This window comes from Phaethon lepturus, unplaced genomic scaffold, assembly GCF_000687285.1.
Source record: "Phaethon lepturus isolate BGI_N335 unplaced genomic scaffold, ASM68728v1 scaffold44746, whole genome shotgun sequence".
In the NCBI taxonomy this organism is placed as follows: domain Eukaryota; kingdom Metazoa; phylum Chordata; class Aves; order Phaethontiformes; family Phaethontidae; genus Phaethon; species Phaethon lepturus.
This window is the reverse complement of record NW_010546448.1, coordinates 10,389-23,885: the sequence shown is the minus strand read 5'-3', so window position 1 is coordinate 23,885 and position 13,497 is coordinate 10,389. Positions and strand designations below refer to the sequence as shown.

The 13,497-nt window shown below is 45.2% G+C and overlaps 1 protein-coding gene across 1 annotated transcript in view; it reads right to left on the bottom strand.

Moving 5' to 3' along the window:
- The window catches only part of LOC104622493 (tetratricopeptide repeat protein 28), a gene marked incomplete at its 5' end in the record, with an annotated part of 44,533 nt that extends 33,523 nt beyond the window's left edge, over positions 1-11,010 (bottom strand). Inside the window, 3 exons of the mRNA XM_010289300.1 lie at positions 6,630-6,760; positions 7,802-8,074; positions 10,863-11,010. Of these exons, the coding sequence (XP_010287602.1) occupies positions 6,630-6,760; positions 7,802-8,074; positions 10,863-11,010 (552 nt within the window). The remainder of the gene's footprint in view (positions 1-6,629; positions 6,761-7,801; positions 8,075-10,862) is intronic.
- Between the last annotated feature and the right edge of the window lie 2,487 nt (positions 11,011-13,497).

Genomic DNA, 13,497 nt, shown 5'->3' with positions numbered 1-13,497 from the left:
CTCCACAGGCCCCCAGGCCCTGCCAGGAGCCGGCTCCACCGTGGGCCTCCCACGGGGTCACGGCCTCCTTCGGGCATCCCCCTGCTCCGGTGTGGGGCCCTCCCCGGGTGCGGGTGCAGATCTGCTCCCCTGTGGAGCTCCATGGCCGCAGGGGCACAGCTGGCCTCCCCGGGGGCTTCCCCAGGGGCTGCCGGGGACCCTCTGCTCCGGCGCCTGGAGCCCCTCCTGCCCCTCCTTCTGCTCTGACTTTGGTGTCTGCAGAGTTGTTTGTCTCACATATTCTCACTCTCTCCAGCTGCAATTGCTGCATGCTGTTTTTTCCCTCCTGAAATCTGTTACCCCTGAGGTGCTCACCACTGTCACCGATTGGCTTGGCCTGGGCCAGCGCTGGGTCCACCTTGGAGCCGGCTGGCATTGGCTCTGTTGGACTCAGGGGAAGCTTCTAGCAGCTTCTCACAGAAGCCACTCCTGCAGCCTCCCAGCTACCAAAACCTTGCCACCCAAACCCAATCCATCATCTTCATCATCACCTTTTCATGCAAATAGTCAACCTTTCTGAAAAAAAATCTGCTAAAGCTGGAAACGTGAACTCTGTCTTACACTTGCAATTCTTTTAAAAAGACATCTTGAGACAGTAAAATCTAGTTCATCAGTCTTGTTATTGAGCATACCCATCTGCTGCAGATGATTCTCAGAGCCACATATGCTCGCGGAGATAATCCAAGTGCAGCGGCCACTGGCCATAGAAACAAACAGTAAGTCACAAGTGGGCATTGAGACCTAGCCAGTTCTGCATCTAGTCCTTCCACAAAGAGCTGCTTCTGGAGGGGAGATGGGGGGAAATCCCTTCAAAACTAGGCTGAGAATGATTGCTGCAAGCTGTTGGACATCTTGAGTCAACACAGGGGCAAGCTGGCACTGACAAAGTCCATCAGTCCATCCTCTGCTCTCCTCCAGGCCCCACCGCCCTTCCCACGGTCATGCTCCCTGAGAAAAGGGGCAGCAGGAAACAGACTCGAGTCATGCAGCTGCATCTTCATCCCAGCCCCAGCGAGAGTTCAGGGGCGCAAACAATCCTCTTCCTCACCTAATGCCTTCTGTTAATTCCCACCTAGCGAAGCAGGATGCTGCATCTTTAACAGAAGACTCAGTTCAGCTCAAAACGTGCCAGCCAGCCAACACAGAGGAGCTGCCAGCACCCAGTGGCTTTCTGGCAACATCATCCTTCCCAAAAACTCAGCTCTGGCAATGCACTTTCACACAAGCATTAATTTTATTATGGTTAGTTTATGATTTTGCCTTACTGCCCTGCTATTTTTGAATGCGGGGGCTGTAATAGAAGGCGTCTGGCAGCCCAGGAGAGAGGGGAGCTATTACATTGCGGGGTCCCTGCGGTATCGGTGGCCTCTGCAAGACTGGATTCAAGCATAGCCTGTGTGAGGGTTTGGACACTGAACCCGAGGAGGGGCTCCACAGCTTTCCTTTCCTGCTTGTCAGTCCTCAGCTTCAAAACACTCCCTCAAGTAGTACTTTTCCAAACAAAATGCTTTGGAAGGTACACAGGTCCTTCCCAATCGTCATAAAAAAGGGCCACTCCAACCCATCCTGAGAGTCACCCACTGTTAGCTCTACCTTGGCACTCTGGCCTTACAGAATTCATAACACAAGGCAGTTCTGCTCACCTGTGGAGCAGCTGGAGATGAAGGGGAATAGGGACACAGGAGACTAGCATGACAGGCATTGAAAGCTTTCACATTTACTTTTTGACTCCAGTCTTTCCTCTGACCCCAGCATAGCTCATCGGTTGTGTTACCCTTGTCTAAATCACAGCTCGTGATGTGGCATCAAGACAGGCTACAAGGGTTACCTGATGGCTTTCAGAAGATCAGGTTACCTGGTGTTAAAAACAAAAGTCATTACTTCAAAAACATAGTACAGACACAACAGTCTGCACCTCAGTTATTAAAAATTAATGGATTTGTACTGCAAGACAACTAACATGCACTACCCCAACAGAGGCAAGTGAGAAACTGCTTTTGCCTTGAGGTAGTGAAGTGAACCCCTGGTCTTTCTTCTGCCTTGTGCAGTGGTGCAGACATACCTGTATGAGCCAAAACTCTGCATGAGAGCCAACACCTGACTCTATCCTCAATATCACCTGGTCGGTTTCTTACAGCAAAGACAGGGTCAGAGCGAGTATTTAGCCGTCACACTTTGAAGCCTACCATTAAGGAACCAGGCCAAGGAATCTGTAAAAGGAACTTGTAACTTTTGCAACTTATGACTTGAAGGGCATGGCTTCTCTGGCATCCTTAGGTTCTTGAAAGATGAATGATCTTGTAGTACTACTCCTAAGATGTAATAGTATCTTGCACTGATCAGTAACAGGTAGTCTAGGAGATTAAATTCACCACTTATTTTTCCTGGGAGGTGATTACAGGACACAGATATCAAGTTCAGTGTCAAGTTCAACTCAGCGAGTTATAGTAAAGGTTAACTTGATCCTTTAAGTGAAACCTTGCCTTGCAACCCTGCTCCATCCTACTCATACATACAAAGTCTTTTATACGAAGACACAGGAATTCATTAGAGTTGATCTTCTATCCAGATTTTTAATAATTACTGAATCTGATCTTCTGCCCCACCATCTCTCTCTACAGAGCATCAGTTTGATTTATTCCCCATTTTGAGTGGGGATACCTTCAGTCACCAGTACTTAGCCACACTGTCACAGGCGAGCCCTGTCCTGTATATCTAATCCCGAGTGTTTCTTGACTTGGCAGAGATGACCTCTCTATTGTAACTCCGTTGGCTGGCAGAAAAATAACTCTATCAGAAATCCTGTACTACCATAACTGCAGGCCTTAGTCCTCTCTGAGGAAAAACTCACAGACTGCAAGCTTCTGATGCTCATCAGAGCCAGCTTCTATGATGGGCAAAAGACAATGAGCTAAAATAATGTAATCCCAGTCTTCCCTCTTAACACAATCTGTCACTCTTCTGCACTTCACAAGTACCTTGGCTGCTTGTTCAGGGAACCTCTCTTAAAACTCCCAGACCTTTCACGGGAACTATGTAAAAACTGGAAAAAGAGCAGCAGCCCAAGCTACCAGTACATATTTTCCTCAGCACATTAACAAACAGACAACGTGCACTGAGATTTTAGTAGCAGAAAGTACAGAATACATCACAAGAACATGAGGCTACTGCTGGCGTAGGACAGGGCTATACCTCTTTATCCATGCATCATCAAGCAGCAAGTCAACATTTTACTCCACTGTAGCCAGGTTAGCTTAGAAAGCAGATCCTCTGATCCCTGTTCAGAAGCACTAACCCCCACACCAGACAGCATGCCATTATTTCACGACGTGTGCGGTTAACAGCCTGCAGCTGGCTCTGAACAAGAAAGGAAAAGACAAGCCTGTACCTAGGGGCCCCACCAGCCTAAGGGAGTTTTATTTCCACCTCTATGCATGAATTAAGTGGGTCTTAGTCAGAGCTAGGGCTAATGGAGCTGCCCAAAGACGAGCTCCCTAATGTGCACATGTGCAGAGCGCTACGGTCCCACCAGCCACCAGTCTTTGTGGTCGCTCTGTGTTCAAATGAGCTTGCACAGCATCCCACTCAGGAGAGTGTGGTCAAACTTTGTGCTATCTACCTAGGGGCCATAAAGACACAGTTCAGCGATGCCCACACTGCCACCAGTGGCATGGCTGAAGCATGGATAGGTATATCCACACCTGCTTCACTTCAGACAGTACAGGAGACATCATTGTAAGAAGAGCAGCAGCATAGACTTAATCAGGATTCTCAACTTGAGTACATTCCCAGGGTCTGCAGCAGGCCAATACAGCCCACGCTGAAATCTGCTCTGCTTCATCTTCACAGAGAAACAACAGAATACCAAGCTGCACTGCTGTCTCCTCTTTAACTGCCTCTAAACAATCTCAGAGCTGAACTGCACTCACCTCCATCAGAAAAGAGGTAACTATCCTTGTAGATGGTCCTGCCTACCTTCCCCTCTTCTACTGCACGTCCTTTCTGTTGTCATGCTTTTTTAGGATCATATTCTACTGACCACAGTGACAATCTGCAAAGCTCCACAGGAACCAAAAGATGCACGGAAAGTCCAAGTCCCTCATGATTTCTAGTTTTCTGAATCAACTTATACTTTTAGGTCTGCTAATTCTTTCAGAAACAATCTCACAGAATTAGCTCATCTGAATTTCTTGGTCAGCCACTGCAGCCAGTCAAAAAAAAAAAAATCCAACTCATCAGTTAACTGTGATGGAAAGCATTGAAATGACACTGGAGGTGGCTACTTCATGGTGCCATTAAAGCATCTTGCTAAGACCCAGTCGTTCTTACTCATCTGCATAGACCAAAAACACATGTATGTTGAATACCCCAGGGTATTCTTTCTCTGGGCACAAGTATCAGAAAACAGCCTGACCGTTTCCCCACATTGTGACTGCAAAGAGCGGATGGCCTATCTGGACTTACGGACTGTGCTCGGTATGATACAGTGCTTGTAACAGAAGCTGCACAGACTCTGTGCCTGGGACAAAAAAAGCTTTCAAAATCTTCAGTCCATCTGAGCAGCTTACATTCAACTGACAAAGTTTCCCTTCTCCAGGCTTGCATGGCAGGGGACAAATCCGAATGTTACAGCCAGACCCTCTGCAACTTCCTCCTAGGTTTATGGGCGACACAATCCAGCAGAAGCTCCTGGTACAAACATCTGCCTCAGCAGCCTCAAAGCCAGTGCTTCCTCTGAGGGTAGCAGTCTTCCATACAAAGGAGCACTTTTTACCTTCTAAGCCAATTCTCTGTACAGTTGGAGGTAAAACAATTACCTCATTACAGTCGCACACCAAATTCCCTTCTGGTGGAATTCGCATCAGCACTACTGCAACTTTATAACATTTGCATTATAAAAATGTCTGCAAAAGAGGCCAAGAAAAACAGCTCTTTGTTCAGAGGAAGCTCTGTGGTCAAGATGATGTCATCAGAAAGCGCCAAATTAATTTCCTGTGGTTACATCCTCCAGGAAATCCAAGAAGCTCAGCTTTCTTGCTAAACCAAGTAGTCATTTGTTGTCAATAACTGTTAATTATGTGCCCAGATGTGTCATAAACTAAGAACTATCACGATTAGCCTTCATTCCCTGGATTCCTCCCAGATCGACCATTGGGATCTGTTTAGATCAGCGGCCTGAAGTCAGTGAAATGCACCAGCACTTGCTTTCCCGGGCCAGCCCGGGGGTCTGGGGCACACAGGCTGCTGCGCTCGTGCCACATGCCGGCACAGAGAGAGTTTCCTGCTATTTCCTTCAGCCCCCTTCCCACAATGGGGGTATCCGCTGCTTAGAGAAACACCACAGAGGAGGAGCAGCCATGCAGATTAGACTCTTAGCAGGAACAGGGACCCCTAATCAAGTAAACTATAAAAACAATGATGACTAACAGCTTTTCTGCTCTGCATGAACAAAAACAAGGAAATCGGGAGTGAATCAGGAGGTTTTCCAGCTGGTAAAGTCATCATATGCCTAGCACATCCCTCCCCCAGTCACCATCCTTCCACAACCTACTAAAAGATGCATCTCTCCAAAGCTTACTTGGTATTTAATTTAAAAATAACACTTTAGTAAAGCATTTAGCTAATTCAAATGGATCTTTTCAAGGACTTATCAGTGGGAAACTGATCTTCCTCAGATTTTGTATCTCCCCAAAAATACTTGCGTTTACATAAATTCATACCTGCCCTGCTGCCTCTAGCCACTCCCTTCACCTGCCATGCAACCCACAAGCCCTCCATTTTCCCATTCACAGCAGAGGGGAATCCACGGGGAGGGGAGAAACAGCTTTTGTATCTGTAACTTGCACTAAAATTATGATTCTGTCCTTACAGTGAACTTCTGTTAGAAATTTCTTGGGACAGACTCTTCAGTCCATGTAGCACACTTCCCTGGCCTGGCAGGGAGCCCAGTGGAACACCTCAAGAGCTGAATGGTAAATGGTCAAGGCAGATCAGATCCAGTCCAAGCAACCCTTACACTTTACACAACACTGTATTTTCAGGTTTGCATGGATTCTTTTTCTTCACTACTTTTTAAACAAAGTGTATTTCATGTGAACATCCGGGACAGGGAGCTAGAGCTAGCGTGCATATAGGATGCACCCTAATATTATTGTTCGAATCAGTAGCACCTGTATCACAGGGAAAACAAGAGCTGATGACAAGCAGGGTTCAACTGCAGATATGTGGTATTGACACCTACTCAGCAGGTACTTCTACCCTCAGACCCCAAAGCCTATGCACTGTGGGCAAAATGGATGGGAAGGGAGAGAAAGAGGCAGAATGACCTGCTCAGAGCCACATGGAGGCTAGAGGCAGGGGGAGGCAAAAGGACAAACCAAGCATCTGGCACTCACAATCACATACTGTATCTACTGGTACAAACAATTTCCGTTACAAAAGGCAAGTGAAGGGCTGGGAAGAGAAATCATGTAGCTTCCAAATTCTCAGAATAACAGGGCAGAGAGACAAGGCTTCTTGACATGTTCATATCTCTCTAGAAAACCACGTAGTGATGACTCCCAATTTGGTCTATTTAATAAGCTTCCTACCTCTCTGTCCTTGAGTTTCATGGCGAGCACCAGCTGATGTCTGTGGTTAGTAAGGGCCTCCCGGTAATTTCCTTTGGAGAAGAATGCGGAGCCCAGATTTCCATGAGATCGGCATTCTCCCGTCTGGTCACCTGAGTGACATGCAAACAAAACAAAGGTTAGGTAACAAAGGTGTTGATGGAAGCATCCAGCAGAAAAACTGGAACACACTGTACAAGTGATGCTCCAGTGTGAGGACCAGCATCAGGACAAACTCATCCTTATACTTAATACACAGCCAAAACATTCTCCTGTTTTCTAGCCTTCAGAAACTTCTCCAATAGCCATCAATCCTATTTTTAGAATGGTTTTAATTTCTTCTTTGGCCTAACACTTGGCAATTTCCCCTTCTTCCATGTTTATTCTTTGCTTGACATTAGCAATTTGTTTGTGAAAGTAAATCTATGGCCCAGGCTTGAAACAAGCAAAGAGCATGCCAGTTTTCTCCTAAAAGCAATTCTGCAGCACAGCTCAGCTCAGACACAAAGCACATCGACTATTTGTCTTCAAGACAGTAGTCCCTCTACTTCCAGTGAAGTTTCCTAGCTAGAGCCCTCAGTCACTATCTTCTCTACCTCTGCAAGGTTATGCCTTTCTGTCTGACATACTGTCTCGCCTCCTACAGCACCATGAAACTTTGAAAGGTCTCAGTGTTATGCAGGATACGAGAGGGATTTTCCAATTTGTTTATTTTTTTAAACTCTCTTGTTCATCTGTTGTCTCACTCCTGATTTGTTTCTTCCCTGACAACTGCCTCAGAAGCTCTGACTGAGTACCTTTTTCCATCTAATCCTTGAAAAAACAGATTGCTTCATTTAAGGCCCATCTAAGGTTTTGAGCCCAAGTCTACACAGGGAGTAAGACCAGTTCCCACATACACAACACCAGAAAATTAGAGGACCCTGTAAAACCTTGGCACATTCATTGATCATCTGCCCCCTCACACACTTAGATAAAAGGGGTGCACAAGCCTGTAGTCTGCACATTTCAGAAATTTCAGGTTTGATTTAGCAGCTTGTGAAATCCCACAGAAGCCTGAGTATTGTGAAGAGATGCTGACCATTAACACAGCTATTAATTTGTTCCATCTGTACCAATCCAGCACTCAAGTGAGTGAAATGGGAACTCTTTACCTAAAGTCTTGGCTACGTCCAAGTCCTGCTGCATGTATCCAGTGCTTTTCTCCGTATTTCCAAGGGACCAGTATGCACTGCTCAGTGCGGAGAACACTGATCCCCGCAGCTTTAGGCTGCAAGTACCAATCTTCAGGGCAGCCTCTAGCACCACCACAGAGGCCCCATGGTGGCCTGCAGTCAGAAGTTCCTGGCCAATCACAGACACCACAACAAAGGGGCTCTTGTCCAGCTTCATCTTCTGCAGTTGTTGATAGGTGGGCTCCAGGGACTCTGAAATACAAAACCGAAGGCAGAGTTACTCAACAAACCAAGTTACTTGCATCTAGAAATCACCTTCACAACTCATCTTCATTTTCTGGTAACCAAATGACATGCAAGTTAAGGGCCAGACTGCCCAAATTAAACCAAGATTTATTACAGGAACTCAGGGCTCAAATACATCATCTAACATCTAGTACATCAAGAGAGATCAACTAGCAAGCTGACGTTTTCCTTGCAGAAAGCACTTCAGGAAGACAGCACAAGCATGCAGAGCAGTCTTACACTGAGCTCTGAAAACTGGCCAAATAGCAGAAGGAATACAGAAAACACCTGTAGAGTTTTGTAGGAAACTGGAAATGATCCACCAGCAGTGTATAAGGGCACTACAGTTTCTGCTCTGTCAGCACAAACTTCCAGCTGAATGTCTGCAATATCTGTGCCTGTCCAGATACCACAGCACACAATGTGCACTGAGAGAGGTGACAAAAACTGCAGAAAGCCGCTCTTTCTTCTGCAGGAGAGGATACTCCTGCAGAATGACAGCACTGGACCTGCCAGACTACTTATAATTGGTCTAATTGCTTCCATCATTCAGATGATAAAACATCTTGGCTGCATGTTTCAATAAGGATATCAATATAACAGGACTCCAGAATTTGCTGACCAAGTGGCATTTCTTGATTAGATGCTCTCAACTGAACTGACACTATCACAGCAATCTCAGAAAACCACTTGCTCCCCATTTTCATAATTTCTGCTTCTCTACAATCACCAAGTGTATAAACAACGGCGAAAGAGGATTTTAACACTTCCCTGAAAAAACAAACAGTATGAACGTGATGCCAGTTACCGACATCCAATTAGACCCCAGGATTAAATGCAGACTTAAAGAGGATAGAAATACTTGCTGTAACATGCCACCACTTACCATGCTTATCACTGCAAGAGCAGGTAGAAATTCAGTTCCTGTCTTAAGGAGCTTACTCATGATCCTAGCCAGGTAATCCAGGCAAACATAGGGAGAGAGAGGGGTACAGACAAGAAAAAAGGAAGCAAAAGGAAAACCCAAGAGAAGTGCTCCTGTTAACCCTAAAGTCCAGTAGGAAAGGGAGAACCAGCATTGTAACAGAAGGGCAGACATGGAGTTCATTACCGCTTTTGTACAACAGCAAATGGTAAGGGAAGAAATATAGCCACAACCACGTGAAAGATGCAGCAACAGTGATTCAGTTATTGGGGAGTTTCACCTTCATCTCTAGGTACTGCAGACCCATGCTACCTGAAACCCTCAGTGTCTGCATTTAATAATCTTTAGCACACCACTGACACTTAGAGCCTTTTTGCCTTTCTGGTTGCTCCTCTTCTTCCTCTGAGTCTGCAAGTATCCTGGAAGATATCACTCACATCAGTCTATCCATAGCTTCAAACAATCTATTTTCCCGTGGAATCAAGTTACAAGGGACAGGCTTTACACCACAGACAATACCCAGAGAGATCTTCTATGTCTCTCCTAGGCAGCAAGCTCTTAAAAAGGGGACCAGAACAACACATTAACAACTACCTAAGTGCTTGCAGAGTGCCTAGGACAGTGGGACCAAGATCCTGGATATTCATGACAACAGTACAGTATATGCATACTCGCAAAGTAAAACTAGTACTTTATAAGCAAGGCTAATCTGAAGTCTGCCAAACCAGTCAGTGGGAGGGTAACAACTAGAAAGCAGCAACGCTGAGAAGCACAGCAAGGAGCAGCAGTGTAAAGTACACAGCTGCAACGCAATACGACAGCGAGATCATCCAGCCAAATTTGGGAATGCTTACACAGAAATACCACATCACCTGCATTCTAAGCAGGAGCCGCAGTACCTTTGGGTATCAAATGAAATTAGCTTCACAAGGTAACTGCTATGTAGGACAGAAGCTTCCAGATGAATTCATTTTAGAGGATGGGGAAAAAACACTGTAAAAAAGGAAACACCAAAGGGGACGTTTTTTCCCTGCAATGATTCTTGGCCCCTAAGCCCTGGGGGCCCAGCAGCATCTGCTGAGGATGAGCATTGCCATGTTCCCTCCTGGGAAGTACCATTAGGACATTGCAACACAAAGCTTGCAAGAGAAACCAAACTACAGAGAAACAGAGCAAAGAGGAGACTACCTTCTTCGTCTAGAGAGAAAAATCCTGGAAATGGGGACACTGTGAGAGAGAGGCAAAACATTGTACAGCTAAAACAGCTTCAAGGTCCATGTGATTCCAACAGTCTTCCTGAATATAAGTGAATTAGCAGAGCAGTCTTTCTGCCTTCTGGAACGCTGCATTTTGAGAGACATTAGTAACATGGAAAAGCTGCTGATGTGCTCTTCTCAGCAAATGCTGGCCCAGAGTATTTAAGACTCCTTGTTCCCAATGGCCAAGTACCAGAGCATTGTGGGAAGTTGTTCCAAGTAATAATAAAGCCAGGGGCACAGCAGCACACACAAAAGACAAAAGACAAATGAGCAAGGACTTCATTGGCACTGCTGGACAACCCCGGTCTGATTCATCACCAGTGCCTCCCGAGCTTGGTATCACCACCTTGCTGTCCCACTGAATTGGAGGAATAATTTTTTGTTCCTCCTCCTACTTTGGGCTCACTTCTCGGCACCTGCTACTCAGTACAGATGTAAAATCCTGCAATCTTTCCCTTCAGGCCTCCAGATTCTCTCCCCCTCAGATGCTGGCAGAATCACTCAGAAACTACTGTCTCCGAGTACCTCAGCAGCAAATCACCATCCTTGAGAAAAATCTCCTGGTGCTTACCTCGCATGGGAGATTTCATGGCGGCCTCGACCATGCCAACCAGAAGCTGAAGACTCTTGGGATCTTGAGCCAGTCCTGACGCAAATGCTGCCAGTGCATCTGCATGACGTCCAAGATACTGAAGGGCCACACCCTGTCGGAAGTATGCCTGAAAAGCCAAAGGGAAAAAGAAGAAATACCAATTACTTAATTGGTAGAATTCACAAATAACGAATCTGCCCGTGACCTCATGCTGGTGGACGCTGGGCTACACAATCACATCCTGGTTTCTTTGGTCATGCTGGCTATAACAAGAAAAACCCAACACCACAGTTCAGTTTGTGACTGCCACCCAGTTGCTTATCCCCTCGATGTGATGACTTTCTCAACCTTTGCAAGGCCTCTGAACTGTCTGGAGACCAGAGATGGTAACTACTATCAAGTCAAAGTTTTCCCCTTGGACTTGGTCAATTACTTATTCTTATCTTCTTAGAATGAAATGCTCATTCTCGAGACCTCCATTTCTCTTCTCTTGGCTCACACAGCATACAAATAACTTGCTTCCTTTCTCATCAGTCCTCGCCAATGAGTCCGATATAAACATCTGGTACTAGAAGAGACCAAAATGTACTGACAGCACAAGTTGCAATGAAACACGATGCAAAGATCCAGACAGGAGCCGAATCTTCTTTCTCCACATGCATCCTCTAAATGCAGACACTGCCCAGCATTGTCCTACTTGTTGGGTGCAGTATATATACATGTATATATAATACACATATATATATGCTTATATACACACATGTGTATATAAGCACTTCTTAGATTGAAGCAAGACACTCAGTTTTGAGCATTTTACAAGAACATTTTTCTTTGTTTCTTCCTTTCCAAGGAAAGCATTCATGGGAATGTGCAATACTTTCAAAGTAACTTGTATCTCTTGTCACCGTGTATTTCCCCTTCTACATCAGCAATGACATAAATATGCAGCTGCAAAGCATTCCCAAACAGACCTTCTTTCTGCTCATACATAAAGAAACAGCAAAGCCAAGACTCAAAGGGTATCCAGAACTTCCTTGAGAGCTACTGGGTAAGAGAGCACAGAAACCACAATCCAGTATTTACTCAAAGCACTCAGGTATACTTGTAGCACATATACCTGGACACTATGTTATAAAAAGGTCTTGAATCTTGAATAAGCACTTTTGATGCCCATTATTCAGGTTTTATCTTCATGTCCGGCTAATACCTTTCTGATGCAAACTTTGCTGCACTTTTGGTTCATTCAAAGCTATTTCAATACCACAAATAAAGCTGTCAGAACAGAAGATAAAACAATATTTGCATGTCTTAAAAAGTGCTTTAAGAAACATAATGCTGCTCCTTGAGATTGCCTCCTAGTATTGCTTTCACGGATAAGACCTCATCACTATTCACTCCACCTATAATAGAAACCTGCACAAGATACATTAAGCACACGTCTGTGGAAGTCTTTTTACTTAAACAGGATAAATCTCCAATTAATATCCAAACTGGTACTTCACTGGAGCTTTCAGACACTTTTGGAATCCAATCCGGGGAGACAGAGATTAAGGAAAACCAGAAATGACATAAGAAATTTATAGACATGAATATTTAATCTCTTTTTCCATTAGTAAGCCTTGATTGTAGAACTACCTTTGATGAATTTGATGAAAGCAGAATTCTTTTCATTAACCTTTAGTACAAATATATTCTTATTGAACCAAACAAGCTATTGTACTGGAAATCCAATTCAATGTTAATTAGATTACTAGCATGAAGCTTTAAATCAAAGAAAACACATAGAACTAACAATGTGCAGTGGCCATCAAGCATGAGTCCTCCCAGCAGTGAGCGAGCTGTCACCTAAATCATAGCACGCACTTTTAAGTCCTTTTTTCCCCTGGAATAACCATTTAATTACTTTCTTTACCACCCGATGACAGAGGCAGTTTGACACAGCATGTCTCTGATGGGGACCTTTCCAGCCAACAAGGATGGTCCAGGACAAATGTGTCTGCCTGATTCAATTATCAAGGATAACGGCACAAATATGCAGCAGCCAGCAAAGAAACTTCGTATTGCGTGTAAGCGTCTCCAACATCTCATGCTCTATAGGAAGGTAGAAGCCTGACATCTCCTCTCTCAAAATGCATACTACCAGGACAGATGGCACATCAGGGAACACATGGCTTCCTCATCACTGTAGAAAGTCCCAGGAACCTAAAATTCACTTGTATGCAGGGCTTCAAGGAAAAGGCAGGAGGCAGACAGATGGTACAGGCAATGCAGACAAGCTTCCCACAGCCTACAAAAGATAGGAATACTACAGCTTCTGCTTCCAAGGTTCAAAAGGGACCACATAGTGCAACCCCCTCTCGCGTCCCATCCTATACACACAAAGGCTGTATGGCAAGTAACATACTTTTCAACTAAAGGTATGGCAGTAACTAGCCATCATGTCTCCCATGACGGAAAGCGGCCCCTTGTGAGGAAAATAGCGAAAAAGCAAGCTAAACAAAACACAGGTGAAGTCTCTGCCCTACTTCCAGTTCTCATACAGAAATCCAAGTGAGCATCAGTTGCCAGCAGAAGAACACACACAAGTGCAACAGCACAGAAAGGGGGGGGGGGC